The sequence below is a fragment of the Phoenix dactylifera genome, chromosome 15, assembly GCF_009389715.1.
Source record: "Phoenix dactylifera cultivar Barhee BC4 chromosome 15, palm_55x_up_171113_PBpolish2nd_filt_p, whole genome shotgun sequence".
Taxonomy (NCBI): Eukaryota; Viridiplantae; Streptophyta; class Magnoliopsida; order Arecales; family Arecaceae; genus Phoenix; species Phoenix dactylifera.
In genome coordinates, this window is record NC_052406.1 from 7,099,354 (window position 1) to 7,113,330 (window position 13,977).

At 39.9% G+C, this 13,977-nt stretch overlaps 1 protein-coding gene across 3 annotated transcripts; it reads right to left on the reverse strand.

The window, feature by feature from the left end:
* Nucleotides 1-3,354: 3,354 nt before the first annotated feature.
* Nucleotides 3,355-10,515, reverse strand: LOC103699212 (UBP1-associated protein 2B-like). Of its 3 annotated transcripts, none has more exons than XM_039134292.1 (5): nt 8,671-10,515; nt 7,718-7,837; nt 4,703-5,317; nt 4,571-4,636; nt 3,355-4,431 (listed from the first exon to the last, which is right to left on the reverse strand). In XM_039134292.1, the coding sequence occupies exon 1, from the start codon at nt 10,153-10,155 to the stop codon at nt 8,671-8,673; it is 1,485 nt and encodes a 494-aa protein (XP_038990220.1). In that variant the 5' UTR covers nt 10,156-10,515; the 3' UTR covers nt 3,355-4,431; nt 4,571-4,636; nt 4,703-5,317; nt 7,718-7,837. The 3 variants fall into 3 exon arrangements, with proteins under 3 accessions (XP_038990220.1, XP_038990218.1, XP_038990219.1); XM_039134290.1 differs by having other exon boundaries at nt 3,375-4,431; nt 7,718-8,521; nt 8,671-10,514; XM_039134291.1 differs by having other exon boundaries at nt 3,375-4,431; nt 4,703-6,705; nt 7,718-8,521; nt 8,671-10,514.
* Between the last annotated feature and the right edge of the window lie 3,462 nt (nt 10,516-13,977).

Below are 13,977 nucleotides of genomic sequence, written 5' to 3' on the forward strand. Positions count from 1 at the left end.
CATATTCATAAATAAAATATTGTTCATCAAATTCATGCATCATAAATAGTATGATTCAAATTTATTAATATAATAGTCTTATAATTTGCCGATAAATTTAGAAAAAAAGGGTCACATTATTTATCTTATGAAAAAAACTAGACTACAAATCTAATTAATTTTGAAAATATCTCTTAGAATTTAAGACTCCGAGGAGCGCTACATTGAAATTTCTGGTGAGTATCATGAGCCAAGACCGTTGGAAGTCAAGAGGAGAAGGAAAAAGAACCAATGATGGTTTGGCGGTGGTGATCAACAAAACTTATCGACAGTGAAGCGAAAGGAAGTGTGGGGATCTTTAAATAGCTGTTGGAGACTATGTTTTGTAGCTTATATAGAAAATCGGAATGAAGGAAGAGTCCATTTCCTACTCAAAGTTGAATAGAGCTCTATCTTTTTTTTCCATCTCTTACTCCAACTCTTATATTTGAGTTAGTTAAGTAGATTAGGCCTAATTCTTTATTAGTTGGACTGGGTGTTACATGTTCGATCTAGAATTGCAAGAATTCTGAATAAAAGGTTCAAATACTCTTATCATTTTGGTTGAATTTTGTAATTTCATATTCGATTATAAATAACTTAGTTTGATTATTTTATTTATAAATTTCTGCTACCCCAAGTTCTGCTCCATCCCTTTGGACCTTGGCTCTCGAATTCCACTTTCATTACCTTCACGCATGTCTATACGGAGGGCTTAGATGTGCTCCAACGATCACGTCCGTTCATCCACCTACCTCATATGTACTTAGTTTTGTAGTTTGATGATTTTCAAAATTCTGGATCTATAGGGTTTAGCTGTTTTTTTATATTTTAAATGCTTTAAATGTATCTAGTATAATGTATAAGTCTGAAACTTTGAATAAAACTATTGCCAAACTTCAGTTCAAATTATATTGCCACCTGCTACTCTAGGCATGAGGAGAATTTGATTTTGCAAGGTGTGGATCTTAATTAATTCCTTCTCTCCTCTCTCCTTAATTCAGAATCATATGGGGCGGCTATCAGAGAAAAAATTATAGGGCATACTTCCTATTTTGTTATTTTTTTAAGCATACATCTTAAAGAAAAAATTCAAAAGTCATAGATTCTTTCCGCTAACGGAGTGGTTAGTTCCATAATTTTTTAAAAAAAATACAGTATATACTACATGACTAAGTAATACATACTAAATAAATTAGTTATTTAGCAAGTCAATACACACATTTAGGTAAATCGATACTTAATTTTTAGAATATGGTATTCACCAGTACACAGTATATGGTCAAATGATATACACTTGGCAAATTAGTCATCTAACAACTCAATACATACTTTCAAGCAAATTAATATACAATTTTCAAAATATCATATTCACCAATACATACTACATGGCCGATAATACATACTCGTCAGCTTTCTGATACATACTGCAAGCTTATCTGATATACACATAGCAGTGATCCAATACACACTTTCAGATAAATTGATACATAATTGTTAGAAAATATTTTTTATTAACACACACTACATGGCCAGATAATGCGCACCAAACAATTAATCATCTCACATTTATTTTTTTTAAGTTATGAGATTGATAAACTCTGTTAATAGCAGGAGTATTATTTTTATTTAACTTTTGGATTTTCTCTTTAAGATGGGCATTAGAGAAAAATGTGGCAAAATAAGAATTCCACCCCAAGTAATTTTTGTTCTCAAAAAAAACTAGGTTTAGTTAGCCATGGACCTAGAGGAGAGGGGGGTCCTCATTCTGAGCCAAAATAATGAAAAAAAAAAACACTTTGAATGAAACGGAGAACGGATCAAAGAAGAGAGGGTCGGTTGCAAAATGACCGCATAAATTAATGAGAAAATATTTGACACATGTTCTTATGGTGTGGTTTATTAGAGATGCTTTTTTTCTTGTGCCGAATGTTTGCGTTTGAGATGCGGGGAAGTTTGTTTGCACTCTCACAGGCCGTCAAAAATTAGAGATTAGCGAAGTAGCCCCTGTTTGAGAAAGCTGTTTGCAGTAGAGTTGTTGGAAGTAGAGCTCTTGAAAGTAAACCTTTTATAAAAAGTTATTTGCTGTTTACTAACTGCATTTTTAAAGTGATGTGGCACTTTAACATTTGTTTGGTAAATAAACTGAGAAAGTACTTTTGTATAACAAAATGACCATAAAAAACATTACTAGTATTATACAATAGAGCATAATAAAATATAATATATATTAATACATAAATATATGATATAGTATAATATTAATGTAATGTCCTTTCGGGAGAGAACCGGGACGGCGGGCCGTAGCGCCTGCCGAGGCGACGGTGGCCATAGCTGCCCCTACCTCTTTTTTTTGTTTGTTTTACTTCCCACCGCCCGACGGTTGTGGTGGGTCGCAGAGGCGAGCCGAACGTCCGTGCCGGCTCGTCTGGGCGACAGGCCGCAGCGGCGGCTGGGGAGGTGGCCACGGGTGGTGGTCGGCATGGTAGCTGCCACCGTGGGCAGCCACGGGTTGCCTCCCAAAAAAAAAAAAAAAGGCCGGTGGCGTTGAGAAGAAGGAGATAGAGAGGGGGGGAGAGAGAGAGGGGGGGGGAAGGTGAGAGGGGAAAAGGTGGTGGGATGGAGGATTTTGGAAGAAAAAAGAGACTTTTAAATAGGGATATTTTGGTCCAAAAAATAGCTTCCTGATAAAACTGAAAACAACATTTTCGGAAAGCTCCAAAATGGAGATTCTCCGAAAAAGCTGTTTTCAGCTTTCTGGAAAAACTAAAACAGCTATCCAAAATTTTTACCAAATACCGTTTTTCATCCAAAAGTACTTTTGGAAGACCAGAAAGTATTTTTTGGCCCTCTAAAAGCTCCTCCAAACAGGCCATAATGCCCTAGCAACTGCTACGTTGGTCATCTGTGCCAGTAGAATATTAGTTCACATGGAAACGAGTCAGGTCTGGGTCGAACATGATCCAGATCCGACCCATTTAGGTAAACGTCAAGACTGTAGTTCCAATGTTTAGCTTTTCTTCTCCTCCTCTTGAATTTCTTTAGCTTTATCCGTTTGCAATTCACTGCATTGCATTTGAAGGTTGGGTGTTTTGAGCGGTCATTGCTATCAGGCAAGTTTATCAAGAATATTAAGCCAAATGGCAGGTAGGTAAAGTTCAAAAGGAATTTAGGTATTTTGAATGCTCACTTGTTACGTAGAAAACCAGATATCCAAATATCTATCAATACATTAAGCAAAATACTAACAATGATTTTTCAAGAGATCTCATCTTAATATTCAACAATATCAAAAAAAAATATATAGTAAAAGCAAGATAGAAATCTTGTATCACAGAAATAAAGCATGGACAATATAAATTAAAAATATAAATACATATAATAAATTAAATCTTTTATATAATTAACACTTTGATAAACACAGGCGCCGCTCATCCAGTAATAGTCGTGCTACAACTTCTCGTGAAACTTGTTCAAAACCCTCTTGGCCTCAAATAGGCTGATCCTACCACGCATCGCAAGCCCCACTAGAATCTCGAAAATAGCAGCCAAAAGCATCAGAATTTACAAAGAACATCAAAGTAGGAGGAAACGAGGACGGCCGAGAGAGGATGGAAGCTAAATGAGATCGAAGAAGCCATGCCATTATGGTAGTAAAGTCACCTTCAATACCACAGTTTTTCAGCACCCAGCATCAAGTAATAGCAGTTTAAATTCCCACACGCTGCTGTGAGCTCCACCGAATGGTTGCCGGCTGTAGAGATCGACCACTCGTATCTTGAATGATATAGCCGGCGCCTGCTGATGTAGTATGCACGCACCCATCCCAGTTTGGCTTCTACCGGAGCACTAAGCCGGCAGCGAGGACACTGCAAAACTCCGGCTAGTTGCTGTGGTGAATTCTGGAAGATTATACATCGTTCCGGGATTTCCAAATCTGCCAGAGAGAGATAGATAAGCTCCATTTGAGCACTAGAAGCAGCAGCAGTCATTGGGGAGGATTCATCGAAGGCTTTGGTCTGATACCAACTTGGGCAATCGACAGCCATCCAAATACCAAGGACCTTGGGGCAAGTACAGTAAGATATAATCAAGGGATTCATCACCACCATGACAGCGGGGGCATAATGAAGAGCCGAGGCCAAATTGGTGAAGTAGATTAGCAAGGGAAGCCTTTCCAAAGCAAGTTTCTAGAGGAAAAACCTTTTACAATATGTACATTGCGGACCACAATCAAGAAACATGGGAATTCTCTGTCGATGCATTTGTCTTCTGAAATGCTCTCCCCAACAGATCCAAGTCCTTGCCTCCTCCAGCGGTTCAAGGCATTTGCATAATCTGTTTAGCCACTGGTTCTGGGAAGGGCGTGACTCCATCCCCCATTGCCATGGAAGGAATGCTTCACCTGTAGGACTGGCAGTAGGCACCTCCATATTAACAACAATGATGTCCATTTTTGAAACAGAAATCCAACCAAACTACGGATCAGTGAAAGTATCTATTACGCTCCCTTCCCCACTAGAGCAACAGAATTGAAAGGCAATATGCTTACCTAATATGGAGATGATCTCCCAAGCTCTTGAGCACTGTCTATTAGGTTCAGAGGTTGACCAACCACCTGCAAATGAATACTTAGATGACACCAAGCAAGCCCATAAACAATCACTGCTCGGAATTAATATACCTGAAGATTTACTCAACAAAGCTTCCCACCAAGTCTTCAAATTGGAATTCCAATCCAAACCTGATGGCAGCTGACATATGACATCCCAATAAATGGTATGCAAATTGTGACCAGCTGGATGGTTCCCCCATAGAAAATATCTTATCATCCTTTCAATCAGTTTAGGAAACTGATTGGGAAAACGTGAGGCACATTGCATGGATCGACCGAGGTAGCACCGCTGGCAAAGGATAAATTTCTCCATTTCCACAAGTCCAGAAGATGATCGATCTGATTCTTGATGATCTATAAGTCTGTTTGCTTCAATCTAACTCCTTTCAAAGAACCCCCCAGATAACGCCCAAGCTCCTCAACATTGTGAATCTACAGGATAGAGGTTAATTCATGGACAATGGAAGACAGGATATGTGGACTGAAGAGTAGCACTGATTTGTCCAAATCCACCCTCCAGTAGAACTTGATGGAAATTGTAGCAGTCATGTCGCCCGGCATGAGATAAAAATAGGCAGCTGTCAATGAATAGAAGGTGGCTGATTGCCAGCCCATCCTACTTAGGTTTATAGCTAGAAAGGTGACAAGTTTCTGTCTCAAGATCTAGTGCCTGTAAAAGCATTTCTGCACACAAAGGATGAACAAATGTGGAGAGATCAAAAGAAAGGAAGTATTGGAGAACAAAAAGAAAGAAAGGATAGAAAGAAGGAAAGGAAGGAAGAAAGAAAAAGAAAGAAAGAAAAGAATGAAAGAACATAGAAAGGAAAGAAAGAAGAAAAAGAAATAAACAAACAAAGAAACGTGCGGTAGAGAATCTGGGACACCCCTTCTCACATGATTTAAAATCTTACTGACATTGTGATCTATTCTTTAAGTTGTCATGAAAACCATTAGTACAAAAGCTCCACGAAATCCAAAGCCATATTTATTAAGAAAAAAAGGATAACTACCGAAGACAGCATAGTCTATTATAGAGAAATAGTGATGACAGCTCCAAAGAAGAGAAGAAAACTAAAGAGAAATCCCAAAGTACATACATCCACAAAAGGCAATGAAGCTGAAAAAAAAGAAGTTGCATAAACAAGGCCCAGTCCAACAAGTATATGCTTTTATAGGCTAAATAGCAGTTCACTTCAAGGAGAGGGTAGGATTTTTCTAATGTCCATGATGATCATGTGAAACAGATAAATATCCCAGTAATGATAAAGTGGTAAACAAAGCACTGTTCAAAAACAATATATAATTGTACTATTTTCACATCAAAGTCACATTGCGATCTACTCATTAGGCTCTCATGAAAACCATTTGCAGAAAAACTCCACAAAATCCAAGCAAAAACAGTATTGTCCATTATAGTGAAATGCTGACGACAGTTCGAGTGAAGGGAAAAAAACAATTAATGATAAATCCCAATATATGTACATTCATAAAAGGGAATAAACTGAAGAAAAAGAAGTTCGATATCTGAACAGTTATCAAATTGGAATGCTTTCTCAACACACCATGTGCCAATACAGTTCTAAAGCTATCTGATCTTTAAACCACACAAATAAACACAATCTCAATATCAAACAAAAGCAAAGGGAGCATCAACTAGCAGCAAGAAGTTACTTTTGCAAGAACTATACACACGATTTGGTCCGCGTCCACCCTCGGGTTGTCATTGGGCCTTTTCACAAAGGATGCCCCTGATATGAACCACCAACTTCATCCCCCCCCCCCCCCCCCCCCAACCCCAAAACTAAAAAAGGAAAGGAAGAAAAGAAAAAAAAACAAAAACCATACATTGAGAAACCAGTTGGGGGACCATGAAACCTAGAGACCCCTGAGAAACCACATTCTAGTATAGTGATGATGCCATGTTCCTCAGCCTATACCCCTGTTTTGGTGCCATCAGAACGAACGCCAATAGGTGCACCACTTATGAGCCCCTTGCCCCCATCACCACTGCCAAAGCAGGGTCGGCAGCATGAGCATGGCAGGGGTCTTAAGCAATTGTATAAAGCTCAATCCTTTGGTCAAACAGAAAGGAGATAGAAATGAGTACAAAGATAATATGACAGAAGTGAAAAACAATTTTGCAAACCATAAAACCAACAATATGTAAAATTAAAAATACATTTGGAATGAGAAGGATGACATGGTTTTCTCTGCACAACACACATAAAACAGTTCATTTTACAATGCCACTGTGAAGACGTGGCACATAAGCATAAATTACCATACTAAAAACAACTTTACACATTAATGTTGACTTATAGAAAATGGAATGTAAATTTTCTTTTAAACAAAAGCGGTTGCTCATTTTTCAAAACATGTAGGTCAAAAAAAAAAGGAACAGGTTCATAGCTTGGTGAAAGGAGTAACATGATTTCTGTAAAGAAGAATCATCAAATGCATTAAGACGATAAGGCAACCAACCGTAAGGTGTGATATACTGAGTTATGAACAAGTCTCAATACACTTCAGGCATGGAAGGTTGTGATATACTGAGTTATGAACAAGTCTCAATACACTTCAGGCATGGAATTTTAATTAAAAAAAAATACAAAACCATATTATTATGGGCTTTTATTCTGAAACTAACAGGAAAGGCTTCCTTTAAACCTGGCTGATCCACTTGTGATGAAATGGTCAGGCAGCCCTCTATGATTTTGGATTAATAATAATATATAATCACCTAAGCTCATCTAAGAAATGGAAAAATTGAATACATTGAATATCATTAGCGATTAACATACGATCCACATAACATAAGCATGTCAATAAAGTAGATCTAAGACCTCAATATTCATGATGCATGAGAATATTAGCTATTAACCTGACTTGCTTATTTGTGCTTCTATGCTCTTTATTTTACTCATTCTTCTCAACATGTGGTTATTATGTTCTGATGATAACATGCTAAGAACACATTTATGCAGAGAGGATTGCTAAAAAGAAATGAACATCTCGAATATTTTATAGAAATCAAGCTATACGGATAAGCATAAAGAAGTAACAAGTGCAAGAGGCTTAACTTACAGCAAAAGTGATGCAGCGAGAGTGTGTCTATAGCATGCACAATGTTGATGGATCCTCATCTATTAATGTACAAGTTCAGAGATCAGACGATGGAATGTAATCGATGCCGCACAGTCCAACCTACTCATCGATGCCAAGGTGGAAAGACCAGCACATGAGAAACGAATATCGCAAGCACAATTAAAGGCTAAAGCAGAGACCGATATATGAGTTTTTCAGAAAAACTAAGACACAACACAGAAACACAAAGAACCACACTGAGTGCATCTTAAATCAAGTTGAAAAAACAAAGGGATCATTTCCACATTTACATACAAATAAGCGGTACTCAGAGAGCAGTCCTCTTTTAGGAGAAAGTAGGGTTTTCTCATGTCCAGCCGACAGATGGATGTCCCATTAATAATAACTTAGGAAATGTAACAGCATTCAAAAACAATGTATTACTGTATATTACCACGTAATAGAAACAGTGCTAAATATTAAGCTCTCATGGAAACCATCTGCAGAAGAAGACGGACAAATCCAAAATGACATCAATAAAAGAAAAAATTACTAGCGACCACAGTATCATCTGTTACAGGGAACCAGTAGAAGCAGTTACAGAGAAGGGAGGAAAGAAACACTATAAAATATTAAACCCAAATTTCATATACTAATAAAAGGCGATAAAACCAAAAGAAAAAGCAGTTCCTTTTCTGAATAATTGCCGCATCACAAGGCTTTCTCAACACTCCGAGCGCCAATACCGATTCAAAAGCCATCTGATCTTTAAACCACACGAATAATCACGATCCTGATATCGAACTATAAACAGAGGGAGCACAAATTAGCAAGGAAAAATGACAACGGAACATAAAAATCAACTGTGGAAACATCACGGTCATTTTTAAATAATAAAAAAAACATATAAAAGTTTTTTCAGCAGTATGAAAACTGTTGCAAAGATTGCATACCTAATGTGGTGCATATCCACCCATTTGCCCAACTGGTGGCCTTGGCATCGGCACCTGTCCAACAGGTCCTCCCTGATAAGAACCCCCACCTCCACCAACAGCCTGTTGAGACACATGCTGAGTACCTTGAAATCCCGGAGGACCCTGAAACCCTGGAGGACCTTGAAACCCTGGAGGCCCCTGAAACCCTGGTGGTCCCTGAAACCCAGCATTCTGATACCCCATGTTTCCCATTCCATAATTCTGTGACGCCACTGTCTGAGGGGCTGCAGACGGAGGCACAGGCTGCTGGCCTCCGGCACCCAAAGCCGTGGCCAAAGCAGGGTTCAGTGATGCAAGCACGGCAGGATTGATCCCGAAAGATCCTGGATTCTGTCCAGCTGCCGCCAGCATTGCGAGCACTGCAGCATTCGGCTGCATCCCCTGTCCAAAAGTTTGTGTCCCGCTAAGACCCAGAAGTCCTTGCCCCAAAATCGCAGCTTGTTGCGCCAAACCCATATCCGGCAGCGTGCCGCCATATCCAGACCCATTGGCACCACCCATGCTCGATGGCGCGTCTGGAGTGGAGGCAGCATTGGATGGGGGGGCCGCCATTGTGGCTAAAGGCCCAGCTGCTGCCTTAGCTTTGCTATCGGTTGCCTTCTGGCAGTAGAGCAGGTGGCCCTCAAAGTTCTTGTTCGGCTCCTCGAGGGCTTTGCGAGCGCCGTCCACGGTTTTATAGACGAAGAGGGCGAACCCCTTGGGCTTCCCGGTCTGGCGGTCGAAACCGATGGGGCCCTCCTCGATCTCCCCGAACTTGGAGAAGAAGGCGTGGAGGCGGGCACCGTCGATGTTGGAGTGGACGTTCCCGACGTAGATCTTCCTCGGGAGGTTGTCCTGGGAGGCGGCGTTAGGGTTAGGATTGGAGGAGGCGGTGTGATGGTGGGGCGGCGGGGGATGAGCAGCGCCGGAGGGGGCGCCGGCGGAGGCGAGCTGGCAGGCGGTCATGCGGTTGTCGATGAGCTTCTGTGGACGGCGGAGGGCGCGGCCGGCGGAGCGGCGGTGGCGAAAGAGGAGGAAGCCGTAGCCCTTGGAGCGACCGGTGGCCTTGTCGGCGACGACGCGGCAGTCCTCGATCTCGCCGTAGCGGGCGAATGCGGCGCGGAGGCCGTCGGAGGTGGTTTCCCAGCCAAGGCCATGGACGAAGAGCTTCCGGTGGGCGGGGTTGAGGTCGGCGAGGCGGTGAATCTCGGCGAGAGTGGCCGAGTCGGAGGCGGCGGAGGACCGGAGGAGAGAGATCAGCTGCTCCTTCGACAGCGGTTCCAGAAGCTTCCCCACGTCCTCGTCCTCGTCCTCGTCGTCGGCCTCGTCTTCCTCCACCGGCGGCGGCGCCGCCCCCTCCGCGGCGGTGGCAGAGTCTGGGATTTGGGATTGGGGGTCGGAATCGTGGTTGGGGGCGGAGAGGAGGTCGTCTTCTTGGTCGACCTTGCGCTTCTTGGTGGCCATGGATGGAGATGGAGGCTTCGAAGGTGTCGTCGGGGGGGAGGGGAGGGTTTGCTTTAGGGTTTTAGAAGGCGTACCAACGCGCGTCAAACGTAATGAGAGAGAGCATGAAGGAGAGTGTAAAACATTTGACGATGCGTTTGCTTTCTGGAGCCAACGATGGCGGCCAAGTCTGAAGAACCGTCACGGCGCCGTTACAATGGTGATTTCCGTCATCCGAGGTTATAAGATAGAAAAAAAATTAGATTTTTTGCCTAAATACACTTATGAATAGCAAATTTTACGTGAATATCCTCCTAAAATTTATATTTACATATATATCCTCGTAAAATACTTGTTTATTATTCTATTATTTTTTATTTTTTATTTTGCATATGTATCCATACCATCTAACGCCGTTAAAAAATTAACGATTTTAAATTAAAATGACTAAAATATCCTTAATTGTTAGGCGTGCAAATAAAAATTTTTATAAGAATATACAAGCAAATAGTATACCCAATAACAGTTTCGAATCTTACTATCAATTAAAAATGCTTTCTTTTTTCTTTTCTATTTTTTAGTTGATGCTGGGATATATGCTGTTGCAACAATTGTTATTTTATGCCCAATAAATGCAATCTAAAGTTAGCTTCAAAAAACTAAAAGTTCAAAAAAAAAAATCTTTTGATATAATGATAACAAATAATTTTAATGGCATTGCGGAACACTGAAGTGGAGAACCTTGCTCATGTCCAACCTTTAGCACTCCATTATATAAGAAAAATATAAATCCTCTTATCATCAATTTAATTCGACATCCTTTACCTCGGCTCGAATCTCTACTATATGACCTACATATAAGTTTGTCACTAGTTTTGATTTTTTTTTTTTTGGTAGAATTAGTAGTTACAACTTTCAATATTGGAGTATCCTTCTTCAGCTGAATGTTTTGTTTAATAAGAGATATTGTTCATCAATGAAAATTTTGTTTGTTTAATCTAGTAATTATATTAGTTAATGAATGTGATAGAATTCAATTAAATGCAAGAACTTCTACTATCAAATGGCTTTCCAACACGAGACAAGCTTATATTGGTGCAGGTCCAGATAAGCCTCTTTCTCAAAACTGCCCAAATTATTAGTGATTGTTAACAGAGAGCTAACGTCCATAACAATGCATAGATCTGAATTTTAGTGCAAATGAGAGAGATAAAGAATGCATTTAGATTAGGTATGGAAGTCCAACGGTAATGACGTAAAAATAGGATATTGAAGAATAATGATGTAAAGCAAGATGGAAGAAGTAAGACGCTCCTATAACGTAACTGGTAGGCACTAATGAAGGCTAAAAAAAGTTATCAGCACAAAATCTTATTATCTTAAAATGTTTGGAAGTGCGGAGGCCAAAAAAACTTATATATATGCTTTGCAGGAAAGATGATACCTATCAAGCGAGCCAATCCAAAACAAAGATCATAAATTATTACAATCATAAATTGTAAATGGTCTAAACAAAGATGAGCACCTATTTTTTCCACAATAGGTATTGGAGGTTAACCAACCTCAAGTGATGTAGATCGTTCACTTTTAATAAGTCTGTAGAGCAAGGTTTGCTGTATCAGTACTGGACCCCATACCGGTGCCACACAAACACAGTAGCAGTACGGTATGGTATGGTACGAATTTTTTTTTAGCATACTGAGAACCGATACGCCACCCATATCGGATACCGATATTGAACCGGTATAGTACGCTTCGTGCCGCCCGGTTCAGGCCGGTACAGTATGCTCTGTATCGTCTGATTCAGGCTGATATTGCATATCTTGATGTGGAGAACCATGATCTAGCATTCACAAGGTTCTGGACAACAGTACTTCATTGATGAAAACTTAAAAACTGATAACCAAAATACCGCAATGGGGCAAGTCCCCAAATCTACATTTCTGATATTACAAAAACAACAATAGGAAATGCTTTCTAAAACTGATGGTGAATTGTCATGTCTGAGAGCAAGTAGGAAAAACCGAAAGAGCATTCTGCATTTGACTAGACCGTTAGTCTTCAGGAATAAGAGCACTGAGCATTGTCCTAAAGCAGCTCAGTGCCTTGGCATGCTTCTTTTTTCTTCTCAAGGGGATCCCAACGGAAAACATAAATATAACAGTAAGGTAAAGTTCAGGGAGAACTGAAAGATAAATCACATCGTGTTGAAGAATGAATGTGGGTTCCTAGTCCTTCTGAGTCCAGAGGCATTCAACAAAACTGAGTAGACAGGTTACTACCAGCAAACAAGCGCGCGCGCGCGCGCGCACACACACACAAAAAAAAAAACCTGAAAATACATGCTCTCAGTCATAACCTTACATCAAGAATTTTTCTAATTACAGCAAAATGGTGTTGTTGGATCTCTGAATGTACATTGAGCCGAGCCTATTCAAGTGCATGGTATACCAATATTAGAGTATATTGACTTCAGATTCCAGTAACGCATTCATTTAATATTTATCACACATGGAATGAACTAAGTATCTTTGAATAGACCAAAACACCTAAAAATCCTTTGAATGTAGCCATTGGCAACTTAAGTTACATGTTGCACCAACATTTTTCATATTAGTCCCCGAGGCCACAGGATATACCACTGATTGAGATGAAGATAATGAAGAGTTCCTATAGAAGAACTGAAGGCTGAAAAGACAGTTTATTGGTTATGATTATAGTTATTATCTGAGGGATCAAACTTCTCAAAGCGAAGTCCAACTAGAGGACACGGCAATGCAACTAAGACATGATACCATATAGTAAAGAATGAAACTGGGAGCTGAAAGAAAGAAAGCGTCTCCTCATGTGTTGGAATTGAATTTGCTTTTTGGTGACTTATCCTGTTTCTTTTTTAAAGTGAGTTAATATAAGGCATTTGATACTGTCTAGAAAAAATGACTAGGTCGATCAACAAGCTTTATCAAAACTATTGTATTATGAATTGCCTAAATCCTGTCAGGTCATTTAACATCTCTTAGCAAAGCTATTCCCTTTGTAACAAAGGGTTGTTAAATTAGTAGAAGGTACACAATGGCAATTCCACTGTGGTTACCAGAACCCGAGCCTTACATACTTTAGGACTAGGTGCACTTGACGTTTACTTCTTGCAAAGAACTTCTTATAATGTAGAGTTCAATATAAATTCCAGCACCCAAGTCCCAGTCAGGAATTTCTGACTTGTGCACTTCCATGGAGTTTGTGATCCTCCAAATCTCAGAATGTTTAGCTGAAACCAAATTACATAATGTCATTCGCAATGCAAGTTAATATCATTCGCAATGTCAATGTCATGGAGCTAAACTGGAAGCATGAAGCATAAACTAATATTCTGGTCACACATATTATAAAGAGAGCGAGACTAGTTTCTTAAGATGAGCATCAAGAACAGAAAAGGATCATATGTGCACCAAATTAGAAATCTCATAACCTGAATATACTAGGAACATAATCATGCCCACAATTTTAACGTGGATAACAAAAATACTAGCTATTTTCCTACTCTCATAAAGTGTGCCTCTTACCTTGTTAGAAAAAAATTTGCAAGACCTTAGAACTTGATCCTGCAACAGGTTAGAAGGAATTTTATGGATAGAGAAGGAAAGGCTCCAAAAAATTATGAAGCAGGAGATGTGAAGCAAATGATTGCTCATTGTGCGGGCCAAAGGCATATCAAGTATGGTCTCAAGGTGGAGGTCCAAGAGATGGGATTCCCATAAGAGTCCTGGTTAGAAATATCAGCCTTGCTGATCTTAGTCCAAGGCTTCTTTTTTTTCCCCCACAGTTACTTTGTTCAACTAACAA